The sequence below is a fragment of the Diplotaxodon limnothrissa genome, linkage group LG22 (genome assembly GCF_057381915.1).
Source record: "Diplotaxodon limnothrissa isolate DT_005_m linkage group LG22, D_limnothrissa_male_GT1.1, whole genome shotgun sequence".
Lineage (NCBI taxonomy): Eukaryota > Metazoa > Chordata > Actinopteri > Cichliformes > Cichlidae > Diplotaxodon > Diplotaxodon limnothrissa.
Genome location: NC_140616.1, coordinates 28677379 through 28693407, shown reverse-complemented (window position 1 = coordinate 28693407; position 16029 = coordinate 28677379). Strand labels below are relative to the sequence as shown.

The 16029-nt window shown below is 40.4% G+C and overlaps 1 protein-coding gene across 1 annotated transcript in view; it reads right to left on the bottom strand.

Annotated features, from left to right (window-relative positions):
* The window catches only part of col22a1 (collagen, type XXII, alpha 1), a 66701-nt gene that overhangs the window by 46917 nt on the left and 3755 nt on the right, over positions 1-16029 (bottom strand). Inside the window, exons 3-12 of the mRNA XM_085346396.1 lie at positions 15091-15239; positions 14431-14997; positions 10241-10321; positions 5037-5148; positions 3600-3723; positions 3116-3391; positions 2941-3021; positions 1355-1471; positions 1197-1241; positions 1025-1087 (exon numbers count right to left, since the gene is read on the bottom strand). Of these exons, the coding sequence (XP_085202522.1) occupies positions 1025-1087; positions 1197-1241; positions 1355-1471; positions 2941-3021; positions 3116-3391; positions 3600-3723; positions 5037-5148; positions 10241-10321; positions 14431-14997; positions 15091-15181 (1557 nt within the window). The 5' untranslated portion in view covers positions 15182-15239. The remainder of the gene's footprint in view (positions 1-1024; positions 1088-1196; positions 1242-1354; positions 1472-2940; positions 3022-3115; positions 3392-3599; positions 3724-5036; positions 5149-10240; positions 10322-14430; positions 14998-15090; positions 15240-16029) is intronic.

The following is a 16029-nucleotide window of genomic DNA, read 5'->3' as shown; positions in this document are numbered from 1 at the left end:
GAAAGCATAGCATGTGACGTGACCAAGACTAGTTTATTTACAGTGGGGGAAATAATTATTGGATTTGTAAATTTGCTCCGATCATAGAAATGAAGGATTTTTGTGCTGAAATAAGTATTTGATCCTCTAAAGTTTGTCTGTGTGCCCATGTGGCAATCAGTTTTTTCCAATCCAACCTCTTCACCAACACAGGCAAGACCACAGAGCTGTCCGTCACGCTCTATGTAAGATCTTACCTGATGGGGTGAGGATGATCATGAGAAAGGTGGTGGATCAGCCTAAAACTACACATGAGGAGCTTGTTATTGATCAGACGGTGGCTGGGACAACAGTCACTGGTAACATTTAAATGATTCAAAAGGAGGTTCTGGAGAAAACGCTGTGGTCAGACGAAACTAAACTCAAACTCTTTGGCAACAACTCGACCCAACTGAAGGAAGAGAAATGCTGAGTATGTCAAACACTCAAGTGGCAACATAATGCTTTTGCACTGCACTGTACAGGAAGACTTGAATCTTGAATGAGAACCTCCTTCCATCAGCCAGAATACAGAAGATGGGTCATGAAAGAAGCACATTAAGGTCACGGAGTGGCTTAGACCTTCTCCGGACCTCAATTTTATAAATTTGTGGAGGGACATTTGAGTTGCAAAGTGGTATCCAAGAAACCTAAATGATTTTGAGAGTTTCTGTAAAGAGAAATGGGTTCAAATCCCTCCTGAGATGTGTGCAAACCTGGAGACCAACTACAGGAAACATCTTAATGCTTGCTTGCCAACAACACTTCTCCACCAAATACTAAATTATGTTTTGGTTAGAGATCAAATGCTTATTTTTACTCAGTGAAATCATTTTAGAACATTTATGTAATGTGTTTACATAAAAATCATGACTCTTTCCTTCTTTGAAAGTGAGCAATCTTACAAATTCAGCATAGTAATCATTTCCCTCACTGTACTCCAAAAGGTTTGAAGCTATCTTAAAAGTAAAAAGATGTGACTGTGGACATTTTTAAGTTTTCATACACTTTGTCCTTTTTCTCCTTTGAGTCCAGGTGGTCCGATAGCACCCTTAGGGCCAGTGTCACCCTGAAAAAAGTAGGCAGGTTCACACAATAAAAATAAAGCCGAACAACTATAATGAAAGTGTAATCCTTTATCACAAACACTATAGAACTGAAAGGCAGTGGTAGATGACCTTTTCACCCTTAGGACCTGCAACACCGGGTGCACCCATGCGACCCTGTGAGAAATGAAAACACAGCCGTCTTTTGAAAGCCACTGAAGAAAGGATTCCCACTCATCCGTGGAAATAATAGAGAGGGATTAGGCGTGGTAAAATCAGCGGGGCTTTACCTTTTCTCCAGCAGGGCAGGAGCAGTTCACTTGAGGGCCTCGTTGTTGCTCAGCACTGGTAGGTGTTGGCGTAGGGATCTTGTAAGGGGGAGCCTCTGTCACAACCGTCTTAGGGCACTGAAATGAAGCAATTTATTTTGATAAAACTGGATCATGATGCTGTGATAGAAGAGACAGGCATCTCTGATTAAGGCTAAAACTATTCAGACCCACACTTTTAACTTTTAAAGTAGCTCCTGCTTTAGAAGAAATGATACCTATATGGTCTATACCTTTATGATGAGCTGATGATGATCAGTGCCACTCCTGGGTTTATATTAGTGCTATTTGAAGGTTTGCAGGCATCCCTGTGATGGTAAATGGTAAATGGCCTGTATTTATATAGCGCTTTTCTAGTCCCTAAGGACCCCAAAGCGCTTTACATATCCAGTCATCCACCCATTCACACACACATTCACACACTGGTGATGGTAAGCTACATTGTAGCCACAGCCACCCTGGGGCGCACTGACAGAGGCAAGGCTGCCGGACACTGGCCACCACCAGTAGGCAACAGGTGAAGTGTCTTGCCCAAGGACACAACGACCGAGACTGTCCAAGCTGGGGCTCGAACCGGCAACCTTCCGATTACAAGGCGAACTCCCAACTCTTGAGCCACGATCGCCCCTTAGCCACGATCGCCCCTTCGGACCTGCAACACCTGTGATCTAAAAACTGACGCTTCAGGATGCTCAACTCTGAAACATTTCATTTCAAAAGTGGCTCTGTATGATGTCATAGAGAGTCACAGGCACACACTGTTTAAATCTTGTGTTTCCGAAGGTTAACCAATGAGAAGGAAGTGGGAAAAAAATGAATGAGAAAAAGCTTCAGACAGTGGATGAATTGAGGGGCTGCACCAGCAACCAACATAAATAAGAACTATTTTGAGCTTTTGTGATTCATGCAAAGTTAATCTAGTGGAGTCCAAGAATTAAACATTAGCATGACAATTCACTTATGTGTACTCAGCTAGATCCTATAGGCTGTTTAGTTGTGTCTTAATTACCTAGATAGCAAAATTAACTAGTTGTAAGCTGGTGAGATTTCAAATGGTAAATGGACTGATTCTTATATAGCGCTTTTCTACTCTCACGGAGTACTCAAAGCACTCTATACAACATGCCTCATTCACCCAATCACACCCATTCTCACAAGCACTTTATCTACACTTAGTGCTTTCTAACGACATTCATACTCCGATGGATGCATCGGAGAGCAAGTTAGGGTTAGTATCTTGCCCAAGGATGGGCAAGATACTGTTTGAAAAAGCTGTATTGTACAGAGTTACAAAGTAACAAAGCTACACTGATTATTCAAAGTAGCTTAGCTGTTCAAGCTACAACTGAGCTGGGGGGGCACACACTCATGCAAACTTGATTATTTGGATGTAACCTTTCCTTTAAACACAAAGCATCCCATCTTGTGGTAGATGTATATTTCTATGCAACCAGGAACCTCCACGGCTTAGCAGCAGCATCTGAAAGACGCGTTTCGCTTTCACTGCAAAGACGCAGACTCTGGGCCTGTTGGCCTGTAATACTTACAGGCCCATTAGGTAGATCACAGCAGGTTTCCAGCTCGGCATGCTTGGAATCGCAGTAAATCATCATTCTCTGGAGGTCAAACTGTATGTACACAGATTAACAACAGGTCAACTGCAGAAAAATAACCTTGACTGACATGAATCACACTGTTGCCAAAATGGAGGTAAAGACTCACATCAATTGGCACACTGTCATACAGCCTTTTCCCAATCACTGTCTTCCCCTGGATATCAATGTCCTCTCTGTCTTCTATTGGCAGCGTCTGGATGTGCTTGCAATCCAAGTACAGAGACACAGACTTGGACTCCACACTGAGGGCAATCTTGTGCCAGTTGCGGTCAAACAGGTTGTCGACTTCAGGGTTTTTGAACACAGCCCTCACAGCATCTTTTGTAAGGCCCACAGCGTTGTACTCCACTGCCTTGTTCTCACCGTCCAGACGGATGGACACCTGACAGGTCAGAAGCACAGGGATGTGAACTGAAACATAAAGGAGCTTGTTTTCCATAGGGGGAAGTAATGAATGTACAAAAATTAATAAAATATTGGAATGAAAAAGAGAAGTCAGCGAGGTGAGCCCATTCGATGATGTAATTCTCCAAGTTTGGCCACATGCAGAGACAGGTACATTTGTCACTATTTACATTTGACTCACTCACCTGTGGAATTCCATATTTGTCAAAAATCTGCCAGAGGTACCAGTCTTCACGCCTCGAGGTTTTCCTGAATTTAAATGTGGTCACAAAGGCATATTCGTCTGGCAGCCCTTGACGAAACACATCTCTGTGGAATAAAAGTACATTATTATTACTGCTTTATTTTTCTCTTTTTAGTGGATGTGGTAAACCAACAGTTGCATTGGCTGTACAGCAGTTGAAATATTAATGTATAAGGTTAAACACAGTCCCAGTGTTTTACCTAGCAACCAGTGTGTTTGTAGCTACTCTTTCTGCTCTTCTTAGCAGTTTTACACTGACTTCTTATATTCAAACTGTTGCCTGTGTATTTATAGAAACAGCAAAATAAAATAAACTGTTCACATCTGAATTAATATTTATAAAGGAAGAGCTCAGAATTCTGTAAAATTGGAAAACTGGAAAAACCTTTCAAAGAATAGGATTAGCCAGGATGCTCACTGGTTAACAATTTGGGATTGACACCTTGTTAGCCAAAATCATTCTTTCACAAATCCAGCGCTTGTTCTTCTGTTTCAAAACACCACGGTGGTAAAAATGCGCACCATGACAGTTCAAAAGGAACTTCAAAAGTCAATGGGGGATGTTACTGTAGTCAAACCTATTTTTTAGGCTCTCTATGGCTACAAGTAGCAGACAGTTAGCTTAGCATAAATACTGAAAATTGACAAGGCTAGCTTAGCCACCAAGTAACAAGTAACAAAAAAAGGTTTAAACTTCACCATAAACTGTGTTTTGGTGCTTTAGTTTAGACATTTGCGCCATCAAAGCAGAATACTAGTTAAGGTGTCTTTATTTTTAGCTTTAAGAGTTAGCTAATTTTATTTTTACTGTAGCGTCCTATATAAAAAAAACAGTGCAGACAGAAAACACTTAATGAGACAAAAACATTTGACAAATGGGGAGAAGACATCCACGTTCTCCTGGTTGGCCAATTCTGAGCCTTCAAAATGACTTCCCTTTATCCCTTTATGGATCTCAGGATGTCAGGAATAAGTCTAAAAAAGACTAAATTGGTGCCTTTAGTACTTAAGTAGATGGCTAGTGGTTGTTTATCACATTTACTGACATTTCATCTGGCTGTGTTCAGATAGCGACATATCAACTCTAACTCCATAAGGTTAATATACAGAAGATGTCATTAATATAGCTACATGGTAATGATGTTTCACATGAGATTGTGTCATAATGTATTGCAAGTTGGTCTTAGTTGTGTTTGGCTTTGAATCTCCTCATTGTTGGAGTTGTTGTGCAGGAAACATTTCCTTTTCAGCCAGAACTGAGATTTAAAAGGATGAATTTTTGGAGACTTCAAAGACTTCATTTTTGCCACTTTCATGTGCATTGACAGGGCTCAAAAACAAGCTGAACTGTTTAAAGCATAATGGGCAGGTCACTTACTCTGTGTTTTGTACTATAGGCATGGTGCCAAGGCGAACATATGAACTTTGTCCATCTTCATCTCTGGCTCCCAGAATATCTCTCACGTTGAAATACTCCATCAGGTCAAATCCTGCAGCAACACAGTAAAAAAGCCTAGTTGGACTCCACACACACATAAAAAAATCATGCCAGGCTCTCCGGTCATGAAGTTGAGTTATGGCTTTGTCAGATTTCTAGGGGGTACACTGAAGTTTAACTGGGTCAGTCCCACCACACCCTGCATCGACTGTGTTTTTGACTTTTTGATGAATTGCTGAATTAATGGACAACTGGAAAATACAGATGTTTTCTGGACCATTTAAATATTTGTTAGATTTGTTGCCAGAGTGGGGAAAAAAAGCTCGTTTCCACTGGTGGTAAGGTCCTCGTGTGAGTCTGAGAGAGCGCATCTGTGTGTACATTGTTCTGCAGCGTGTGATTTGAAGTGGTGTGACCACAGACCATAGTTAGGTGGTTTAGAGAGGACACTCCCTTGTACAACAAACAAGTAGCTGTAGCTATGGCGATGCCAGTAAGACGAGCGCTTGTGCAGCACTAATGCTGCCAGTGTGTCCAGCAGCTCTCACTGAAAGCTGGTGGTTAGCCTATGTTGTGTAGTCTGAGCTCTCCGGAAATCAGACTGCGGCACGAGTGAGTCAACAGAATGAGAACAGCCTCAACATTTTCCTGCACAGCCCTAGTTATGCAGCAAAATCTGTGTGAGACGTCTAGTGGGAATAATAACAGCAGCGCACTAATCTTTCAAAGAGGAAACCACAGCATTAAGGTGGTAATGCGAGAGTCTGGCAGAAAAGCTCAGTGGATGTCATAGGAAATAGCTTGGAAGCAGGTGGTTAAGCGCACACTTAGCCTGCCCCTGTGTCATTAGCAACAGAGCAAAAAATAACGTTAGAATCAAAAGTTTTCATGACAGATATAACTGATCTGCCATCAGCCGCACACAACAGCTGCTTTATCTGTCAGTAATTTGCCTCACATGCACCGTTAACAATTATTTTATTCACTCAGCAGTGGGTGGAGACTTTCTCTTTGCTCAAACGCATGCACAAGGAAACATTTCTCATTGTCTTTCATTCATTTGATTATGAAACAGCTTTATTAGTTAGGTTACCTTTACTGGCCACCAGATGGTGCTGTTTCTTTGCTCACTTAAAACACAAGAGTCATCAATTTTGCCTTAGCTTTCTTGTTGTTTGTTATTGTACGATCTACTGTGCAATATAAAGCGCCTTGAGGCGACTGTTGTTGTGATTTGGCACTATATAAATAAAATTTAATTAAATTGAATTGAGCGATTCAGTCGTCAGCATATTAGGTAAATGGAAAACACAGCTTCAAACACACACACATTCTTAAGCCTGACATTTAATGTGAGTCATCTTTAATTTTCTCACCATGTTCATGCAGAAAAATCCAAAAAGGATTTGGTGCTGTGTTCTCATACCTGAGACTTTTGCCTTATTTAAACCATGGGATGGGATACTCGCAAAATCCCCCCCAGTCTCAGTTGGGTTATTTTTAAAAAGTCTTCTGAGATACGTGTGATGTAAAAGGGCTCACCTTCCTTTGCTATCTGAAAGAAAACACTTTGAGTAGTTGACAACTTAACGAGTAAAAACGTAAACCTTTGCTGTACAAGAGCGATGTTTGCTGGTTATCAGTTGCTCGAGGAAGCCACGCAGCTGTGAGTTACACTGGCCTCGATTCTCCCTGTCACTGTGCTTGCATCGTGCACACCATGCTGTTTCTGTGGCTCTTTGGGGCCAAATCTGAGCACAAAGCTGTAATTTGAACTGGCAGCAGATAGCGTATAATCAACCCAAAAAGTTATTTTGGACAGCCAAAAACGACCACTGGGGTGATCTGCGGCAAAAGCCAGATGAGTTCACTGACTGGGAAAGGCGAGCGCATACACACAGCATTCTTTTGATGGGAGCAGATGGCAACATTTGTACAGTAGATAGTGAGCGCCGAGCCACGGAGATGCTCCGCAGCCTCTTGTGTGTGCTCGGTACCCCGAGGGGGTCTGACTAGACAGCCCGTGATAAATACAAGTCTCATTCAAACCGCAGGTCTCTTGGCTGTCAAATCATAATAAGTGGCAAATAGTCTTGACATTTAGCAAAGAGAACTGCACTCCCTGTGCACCAGCACAGAGGCATTTGTTGTGTAATTATAAGAAGGACCTGCAGGAGTAGCAATGATAAACACCGTGTGTCTGTATGAAGAGAAAATCTCGGTGTGCTTACCCGCAAACTGAAAAAAAGTACTTTGCTCAAGCAAGTTTGACATTGTACATCTTAAAGTTAGCTGCATTTACAGAGCGACTGCAGCTTGGAAATCCCCAAACATCTTTATCATGTCAGAGCGTCAGACCTCAGACCGCTGTGTGATAACATTTCGCCCCAAGTGGGGCCCACAGCAGGTTTTTGCTCGTAGAAAAGACCTGATTGTGACACAACTGTCTGTGTTAGATTCAAGGTAGAGAAAATAAATCAATAAGCACCCCTGTGCTGTATCTACTGGTGCTAAAGTGAAATAAAAACTGAACATTTTCATTGAGCTGCCTTTGCTTCCAGACAACACTATGGGAACAGTTAAAGTATAGAACATGAGTAATTATGATGGAATTTAAAATTATGATAGTGTTTAGCTGTAACTAAATGTAAAGCAAATATAAATCAATGCAGTGTGGAGTGTATTCATGGCCTGTTCCACAGTATTCTATAGTCTGGGTACAAGAGAAGTATTTCCCATAGAGTTTTCCACTGGAACAAGATCTGACAAACAAATCTTTGGTCAGAGGATTTATTCCAGTACGAGTGCTTAGCGCATCTGACAAAGTGATACATCTGCTTAAGAAAGTATCAGTGGCTTTCAGTGATTTATCAAAAGTTTGTTCTAATTTATTTTGCGGCTGAGAGAAAAAGCCAAACCACATAATTAGCACTCGCCCAGTGACGAGGATGTGATAATGTGTCCTGACAGCAGAAAGTGACGCTGTGTCTAATCATGAAAACACTCTTTCAGTCAAAAAGTCAGCGTAACTTTTTAGCAACTCTAAGAGGATGCATCAGGGATAAAGCTTTCTCAAAGGGTTCTGTACTTTAGTCCAATATATACTCTTAAAACCTGACTACAGTATGAGGGGAAATACTGTTCATTTAGCAAAACCGAAATACAATAAACAAATATGCACTGAAGTATTTAAGTTCAGTTTTACTAGCTCGTAATATTTCACAGAAGATCTCTCAAATAATTGTGAGAAATTAACCAATGATTATAAGATTATGTGGTTAAAGTACAGAGTAATCAGGCAGGAATTACATGCCACTGCCATTCGCTGGTGCATCCAGTAGTGGATAGTTAACAGCTAAACCATAGTTTTTCTCACCAGGAAATAAATGTAGTCTAAAAAGTAGACTTCACATCATAGCTCAGTGTGCAACTCCATATTGATGTTGCACTTAATCACTGAATGTGAGAGCTGTGGATGCCAGCAGACTGACAATCTATATGGATGCTACAGAAAAACAGCTCCATGTTGGGACGTCTGCAAACACTCGCCTGATGAATTTACAGGTTCAGTAACTCATTTCATCGAAATTTGAAATCAAATTGAATTTTAAAAGATTTAATATTTTGGACTGTTTCAAATTTAGGATTATCCTGTGCATGTTAATTGTAAATCACAAGTTATTAGCTAATGAGACGTTCCTCATCTCATCTGAATTTTGTTAGTTTGTTGCTTTTTTATTAAACTAAAAAATACATCTGGGAACTTTTAAAAGTCTGTTGTTGACAATTATCTACAACTTTACTACTATTTAAAGTCCTATTCATCACATTAAATATATATTTAATAGATATATTTGGTTTTGTTTTTTTATTTCATTTCATTAATGTTGTTATATTTGAATTCATTGCCAGCTGGTGTCTTTCTGTTTCAAGTTTCCATGTTATGTCTGTGTGGTTTTCCTCCCACATGTCTAAGGACATGCAGTTTTGATAAACTGTCCTTAAGAAGTAACGTGTTTTTGGCTGTCATTCAGCAGCCTCTTCAGGGTGTACGCAGTGAGGTCCAGTAGAGTTGTGATGCTGACCAAAAGATATACAAAAAAGATGGAAGGATGTCTGGGTTTTAAGTAATTTTTTTTTTAAGAAATCAAAGTCTGTCTTTCCTGAATAAATCAACAGAGGACCCTGTGCCAGCCAAGTATGTTAAGAGGGAACATTTCTAAAAACATAGCTTTTCGGTGCTCTTACATCTCTTTTTCCTTGAACCTGGACTTAGCACGAGTCCAAACACTCATGCCTGTGCATCTGTTTTTTCTCTTACTGTGATGGATGTGGGTGGGAGACACAGACAGGAACTGAGATTTCCCAGAACACACTGTTATAACTGGTGGGTAAATGGTTTTCAAGACCTCAGAGAAGAACCTTTAACACAGCAGCGTGGAATGTGTGGAATAAAAACATCTAATGATGGAGCGCTACATGCTAGTGAAACAGCAGCTTCACTGCTAATCTTAAAAAGAGCAGCGCCTTGTCTTGACTCTTGTTTGTGACTTCCATAGCCTGGATTTCAATAGTGAAGCTGCAATAACAAACACTGAGTGTACTGAGAGGTCACGTCTTTCTACAGATAAAGTGGTGGCGCCTCAAGTGGTCATCTGAAAGGTTTGAGTTTGATGCAGATGAAATGGATAAACTCTTCAGAACTGTTATCTCCCAGAAAAGGATGGTGACCTCGCTTCAGATAAAGCTGAGGAGTCTATCCTAGATAGAAAAGTAAGTTCAAGTATCTTGGAGCAAGAGATCAACGCACCAGCAGGTCAACCATACTGGTAAAGAGAGCCGAACCATGAGGTGAAGCTCTGAATTGGCCCACTGTCAAATTTGATTTTGAAAAAGACGAGTGTTTTGTTTTCACAAGTATATTTAGAGAGCTGCCAGCAGCCTCCTGGTCATGAATTAAACCACTTCACTTTATATTCTCATGGAAAGAGAGAGAAACTGTGTGTGAGAACAAACTCTTAGCATGCAATAAATGTTTTTGGAAAATGTAGGAAATGCTTTCAGAAATATAGACCTGACCTTGTGGTTGACACGTATTGCAAGTGCTGCATGTTGCTGTTAGGAAAGCAGCAGTTTGCACATACCTGGAACCTCTTCAAGACCATAACTGGTGCTGCCGGGCTTAAACCGATCAGGTTGAACCTTCATATTTGGACACAGCACATCTGAGGAGAAAGCAAAAATAATTCAGTTAGACACGCTCGTGCTCTTATTGGACCATGGGGAGAAAGATATGGTAACCCTGTATCTTCCTGTTCAAAATCGAATCACATGTTACTGTTTTATTAGAAGAAGCAATCAGCGGGAAACGTTCTGAGGGGTCAGACGTGAGAGATGTGAAGTGGCATATTGTTAAAGGAAGCAGTCGGATCATTGAAAGACATCTGCGATGAGGGGAGCACCAGCGCAGACAGTTCTGCCGTTTGATATCTGGGGATGGGAAGCGTGTGGATGGCCGAGTGACGACTGAGATGGCTTTTATAGTAGGTGGGGTGACAGTGTTATATTTCCACACACGCGCAGCTCAGTGATGACAGCAAGAAAGGCAAACCCTTCAGGTTGGCAGGAGAGACATTTTCTGTGTCAGGATGCCAGCTTCTGTGAAGGGTGCTGTCTAGTTCCATATATGTAAACGTTTGCTTAATGTGACCGGCAGTTTCTGAGGATCTCTTCACTCCTGGTTAATCCATGGATACAGATAACCCTCATTCATATTGATTTTGCTGGTTCGCGTGAGTTTACGTTTGTTTTTCATTTGTTTGTTTTTTACTAAACTGTGTCATAAAGCACACGCACTAATAATCACATGTGAGCGTGCTGACACACTAAAGAAATGTGAACACGGCAAACTTTATCCCAGCCAAATGTTAATATGTCAACAAGGCTTCACTGCCTTCCCATAAACGCTGGGTGGAGGACATAATGACACACCTCAAAATAGAACAACTCAGGTACAGAATTCAGGGCTCACTTAAGTTCATGAAGAGCTGGTGGCTATTTCTTATTGTGCTGGAATAACGTCTGTTAACTTAATGTTGATTTGTTTTATCATTTTAATTGTTGATTTTTTATTTCTCATTGTACTATAGTGTATGCAGCTGGATGTCTGGCTATTCACAGAACATACAAATACTCAAAAAACAAAAAGAATCAGTGCAAATATTCAAATACAGTCCTGTGCAAAAGTCTCACTCCACCATCATTTATTCTTTATATTTTTATTCCAAGAACTTTTAAAGCTGTCTTGAGCCATAGTTTCTGGAGGACTTTGAAAGTTTTCCATCATACATCGGTTGCTTTATTACTAATTTTCATTTTTAGTCCAGTCTTTGAGTCTTTTTTTATCGTTTTCAAAGGAGTTTGTTTGTTTGCTTTTTGTTAATTAAGCCAACTAACCCTCACCTATGAATCATTCAAACATTAAAGTAGTGCTGTGTCTAGACAAAAAAAGCCAAATGTGACACAGTTTAACAAGCATAAAATACTACTTTCACACCATTAATGTGATTCCCAAAGAGCTATTTGATGGAAATTTTAGCATTACACTGATAGTGTAATGCTAAAAGAATTTAACAATACCAGTGATGGAGGCCTCTTTATGTGGATTGTACGAGCATTTATTAACATCACTGACTAGGATCAAGGCTAAGCATGATAAGGGGGAACCATGAAACATTTTAAAAGTAGACAGAGGGTGTGTCAACAGCACCAGTGATAGTGCATATGCTTGCTAGCATGCTAGCAGTGCACTTATAATTGAAGACTAACCATATATTGCATATGTGTTGTGGTAGCTCTTAGGCTTTATGCATTAAACGATTGTTTACAGGCAAATGTTCACAAAATGCAGTTGTTAGTGTGACCATCATTGCAAAACATTGTAAACATTATATACCACACAAGTGGGTACATAGAATCTGTTAACAGAAATATCACGCTCATTTTAAACTGACATTAGCATTTGGCTCAAAATAATGCAATGCTATGCATTGTACCGCCTCAGAGCTGCTAGCATAGTTGTAAACTTAGACATGCAGACTTGCCTTTTTATGGTGGTTCTTTTGCTCTAAGTGCCATGATAAACTTTCCACTCTGTTGATTGCTGAAATTAAACCGCATTTTTATCAAGACAAATCTGTATCCTCCACTCTTTGAAACTCACCCTGATGGGCTCCCTTGTGTTATCTTTCAGTCAACAGCAGCAGATCCAAATCATGTTACCCTTTGGAATCACTATATCATGAAACCTGTTATTATGTCATTGATTTGTCTAACCCTGAATGCTATCCTGAATATATTATCTGACAAGTGAGACACTCCAAATTCCCTATTATTTGCTAAAAATCCAATTTGTTTTCCAATTCACAGCTGTAAAAATCTTCACTGCAGAAAGGCTTTTAACCTGTAGCACTGATTATGAGCGCCTGTCAGCTCTTGAATACTTTATCATGCCCCAAGTAGTAGAATTATTTCAGTTTCTTGTGCATTGTTTTTAATTTGGGCTTGACATTTTTCATTGGGAGCAAAGCTGGAGGAGACTGTTTTTTGCTTGTGTCTGCTTGTGCCTTAATTTAAAAAACAAAATTTTTAGACGTTAGATAGGACCTTTGGCTTATACTGTTCATAAAGCCAAATTCAGCCAAAAATGACCATTCTATAAAATATATATAAGCACATCACTCATTTTTTTTAAAGACAGTGATGACACTTGAGCATGCTAAATACTTGAGCTACCCTCAGATTTGTGGCCCCAAGGCTATAATTTGGCTGTGAGTTAAAGTGGAAGCAGTGTAAAACTTGCCTTTGGGAATGAATCTCTGATACAGAAGTATCATCAAAAATGTATGCATTGCATGTGGCATCTGTTTTCAGCCATAAACTGGTAAATTATTCATTTTTGCTATTAGCTGTGTTTCCTGTCACTATTATAGCTTGTGAATTTTTAAACACCATCTGGGTGCCCCTTGTCTGTTATGTGGAGAACGGGCATGTAAGGTCAAATATGCAATCTTAGGGTTTTTGTGTTCTTAGGTGAGGCCACACATGCTCTGTCGAATCAGTGTAGCACAGAATAAATAGTGTCCATTTTTAAAACTATAGATTAAAAGGTGAAAACATCTAACATGGACATTTGAGCCACTGTAGCTGACCCACTTGAAACATTCGAGCTATAATTTTCTTGGTGAAAATAACTCACATCGCTCAGGCAGCCAGTTTTGCTGACCACTGATGTACTTGGAGGCTCACCCGTGGTGATTTTAGAGATTATAGAAAGAAAACACTGAAACTTTTTTTACCTGACTGAATTTAGCCTTTGGCTTGCTGAAGTTGATAAAGTATGGTTTAAAAATACAATCTTATCGGGTGCCTTGTTCAAAACCTATGAGTCAAGAGTCAGAGGTTACTGGCTTTAAGACAAAACTACAAGCTGCCTTTAAAGCACAAGGGGTATGTAACTTTGTAACATGATACCCCCTCAAAAAAGAATGAAGGCATTTTAGTCTTACTCATCACATTCTTGACAGGAATCACTGCTTTTGCCTGACAAGTTAGCACCAGGTTAAAATAAAAGTTGAGGGTTTGTCATTGCTCATCCTTAAGCAAACCATGTAATCATGTCATTTCCATTTTAGTATTTCTTGTTCGTGGTTAAGACTCATGGCATCCCTTTCTTTCCAGTCTGGCTAATTTTAGGCAGGAATTTTAAGCGTTGGCGCGGGAAGCATCCATCATCCCCATAAAAATGCTAGCAAACGGATGGGTCCCTGCTTCGCTACAAAGCTAAAAAAGTTGTTAAGATAGAATATTATAAGTCTATTTTAACTGATTAAGTTAGCAGTGTAAACTGTTTTGTGTCCATGTTGAAACATTTTCTCAACACACCAGTGGAGAAAGCATTGAGGTTAACACTAAGACAAGCTTTTTTACTGCTAAATGCCTCTGCAGTATAGCAGCAGTCGAAAAGGCAGCTGTACCACAGATATGTCTTGGTCGGGAAACTGTCATTTATGAGCTAATTTTTGCAACAGCTTCATATTCAGTCACAAGAAGTCGGGATAGCTCAGTGTGCATGTGCATCTCTGTGTGGTCGGGGTGGGGTTTTGTGGTTAGGGTCTTTCCTCTTTTCACAGTGGTTAAAAGGTTAAAATAAGAGTCAGTTTGATGAAGTGCATATTGCAACTGAGGCAGGCTGTTCAAAGTATAACTTCAAAAAGAAGCCATGCGGCATGCAGTGTGAGTGTTTTGTTGGCAGTGGTCCCGATGGCTGACTTACTCTCACACAGCCTCCTCCTCAGCCTGTCCCTGATCTTGTCAATGGCATTGAAGTCTGTAACGTGGAAAACATGGGCATTCTTTGGCTCCGCTGCAATCTCTTCCAGCTCCTCCTTCAGAGCCTCCCCTATGCCCACAGCAAACATCCTGATGTCCGCTTTGGCAGCTTTCTTGGACGGCTCCAAAACATAATCCTGGCTTCGGCCATCTGTGAGAAGAATGGCTACCTTCTGAATGCCTCTGGCGACCGGCCTCGCTCCATTCTGCACTGTGAAGATGTTGCTGGTTGTGTAGTTGATAGCATCCCCAGTCATTGTATTTCCCCCCAGGTAGCGTATGTTGCTTGCAGCTCGCTTCACATCTTCCAGGGTCTTGTGTTGCCCTAGGTTGAACTCAGTGGTTGGTCTGTCACTGTAGCGAACCACGGCTACTCTTGTCTTGTCAGGTGCTACATCAAAAGACTCCACCAGGTTAGACACCCATTGCCTAATCTTCTCAAAGTTCTCCTTTCCAACACTGGATGAGGTATCCAGGATAAAAGCCAAGTCATAGTGGACGTTTTTACAACCTAGAGAAGGCAGATGCAGCAAGGATTTTAACACATACAGTAAATGTTCTAAGGCTGCTATTACAACAGAAATTCTAATCCTAATGGTCTTACCTGCTCTTTGTGCTTCCACCTTCTCACTGGAAAGAGTCAAGGCCAGGATGACCAAGACCAGGGTGATCCTAAATCCCAGTCTTAATTCCATCTCAGCCTTGGCTTCAGTCTGTTTTGTTTAGCTTATTATAATCATCAAGTTGTTCAGTCTGTGGAGAGATAAATAAAATCATAATTCAGTTCAATTCTATTCAATTTAATTAAAAATATTTATATATTTCTATTTATTGCATTTATATTTATATTGCATCTTGCCTATTTGAGAAGTGTTTGAATTGATCTGTGAAATGTATAGTTTCTGAAAAGTGGCCAATTGACACTAGCTGAAAAAAACAAAATCTACCCTAACTCCAGATGGGTCAGGTAGAAATCCCTCTGAACGCTAGACCTATGCAATCAAAAAATGGGATTTACCGTATTTTTCGGGCCGTAAGGCGCACCAGATTATAAAGCGCATTAAGTAAAACAAAGCAGTCAGATAAGTCAACTTGCTTCCTCCACTTCCGTACCATTGATTCATTGATGTTGAATTCTATCACAGCTGCTCTATCCCCATGTTGTTGCAGTATGTTAACAATTAACCTCATATTGTGGATGGATTATCTCAATTGTTCTCCTGACTGAATCTTGGCCATGCAATTGCATTTGTCCCTAACAATCGGGAACTCTCACGTTAACCTTTATCGAGTGGAGAAAAGTTAGCGTTCATGCTCCAGCTTCACTGTGTTTGTTATGTTAACATAGCTGTGTCGCTAGCGATCACGTACCACATTATTATATACCAGCTAGCCTAACTTCAGTAACCCTACAGACATCACTGCTGTTTAGTTTTCTGTCTTCATTTATGTTGGAAGTGATAGCAGAGCTGTACGTTTTAATTTTTTCACAAATCTCTCAGTCAGAACATGCTATATCCTGTTTAGGTGGAAACTAGCAAGC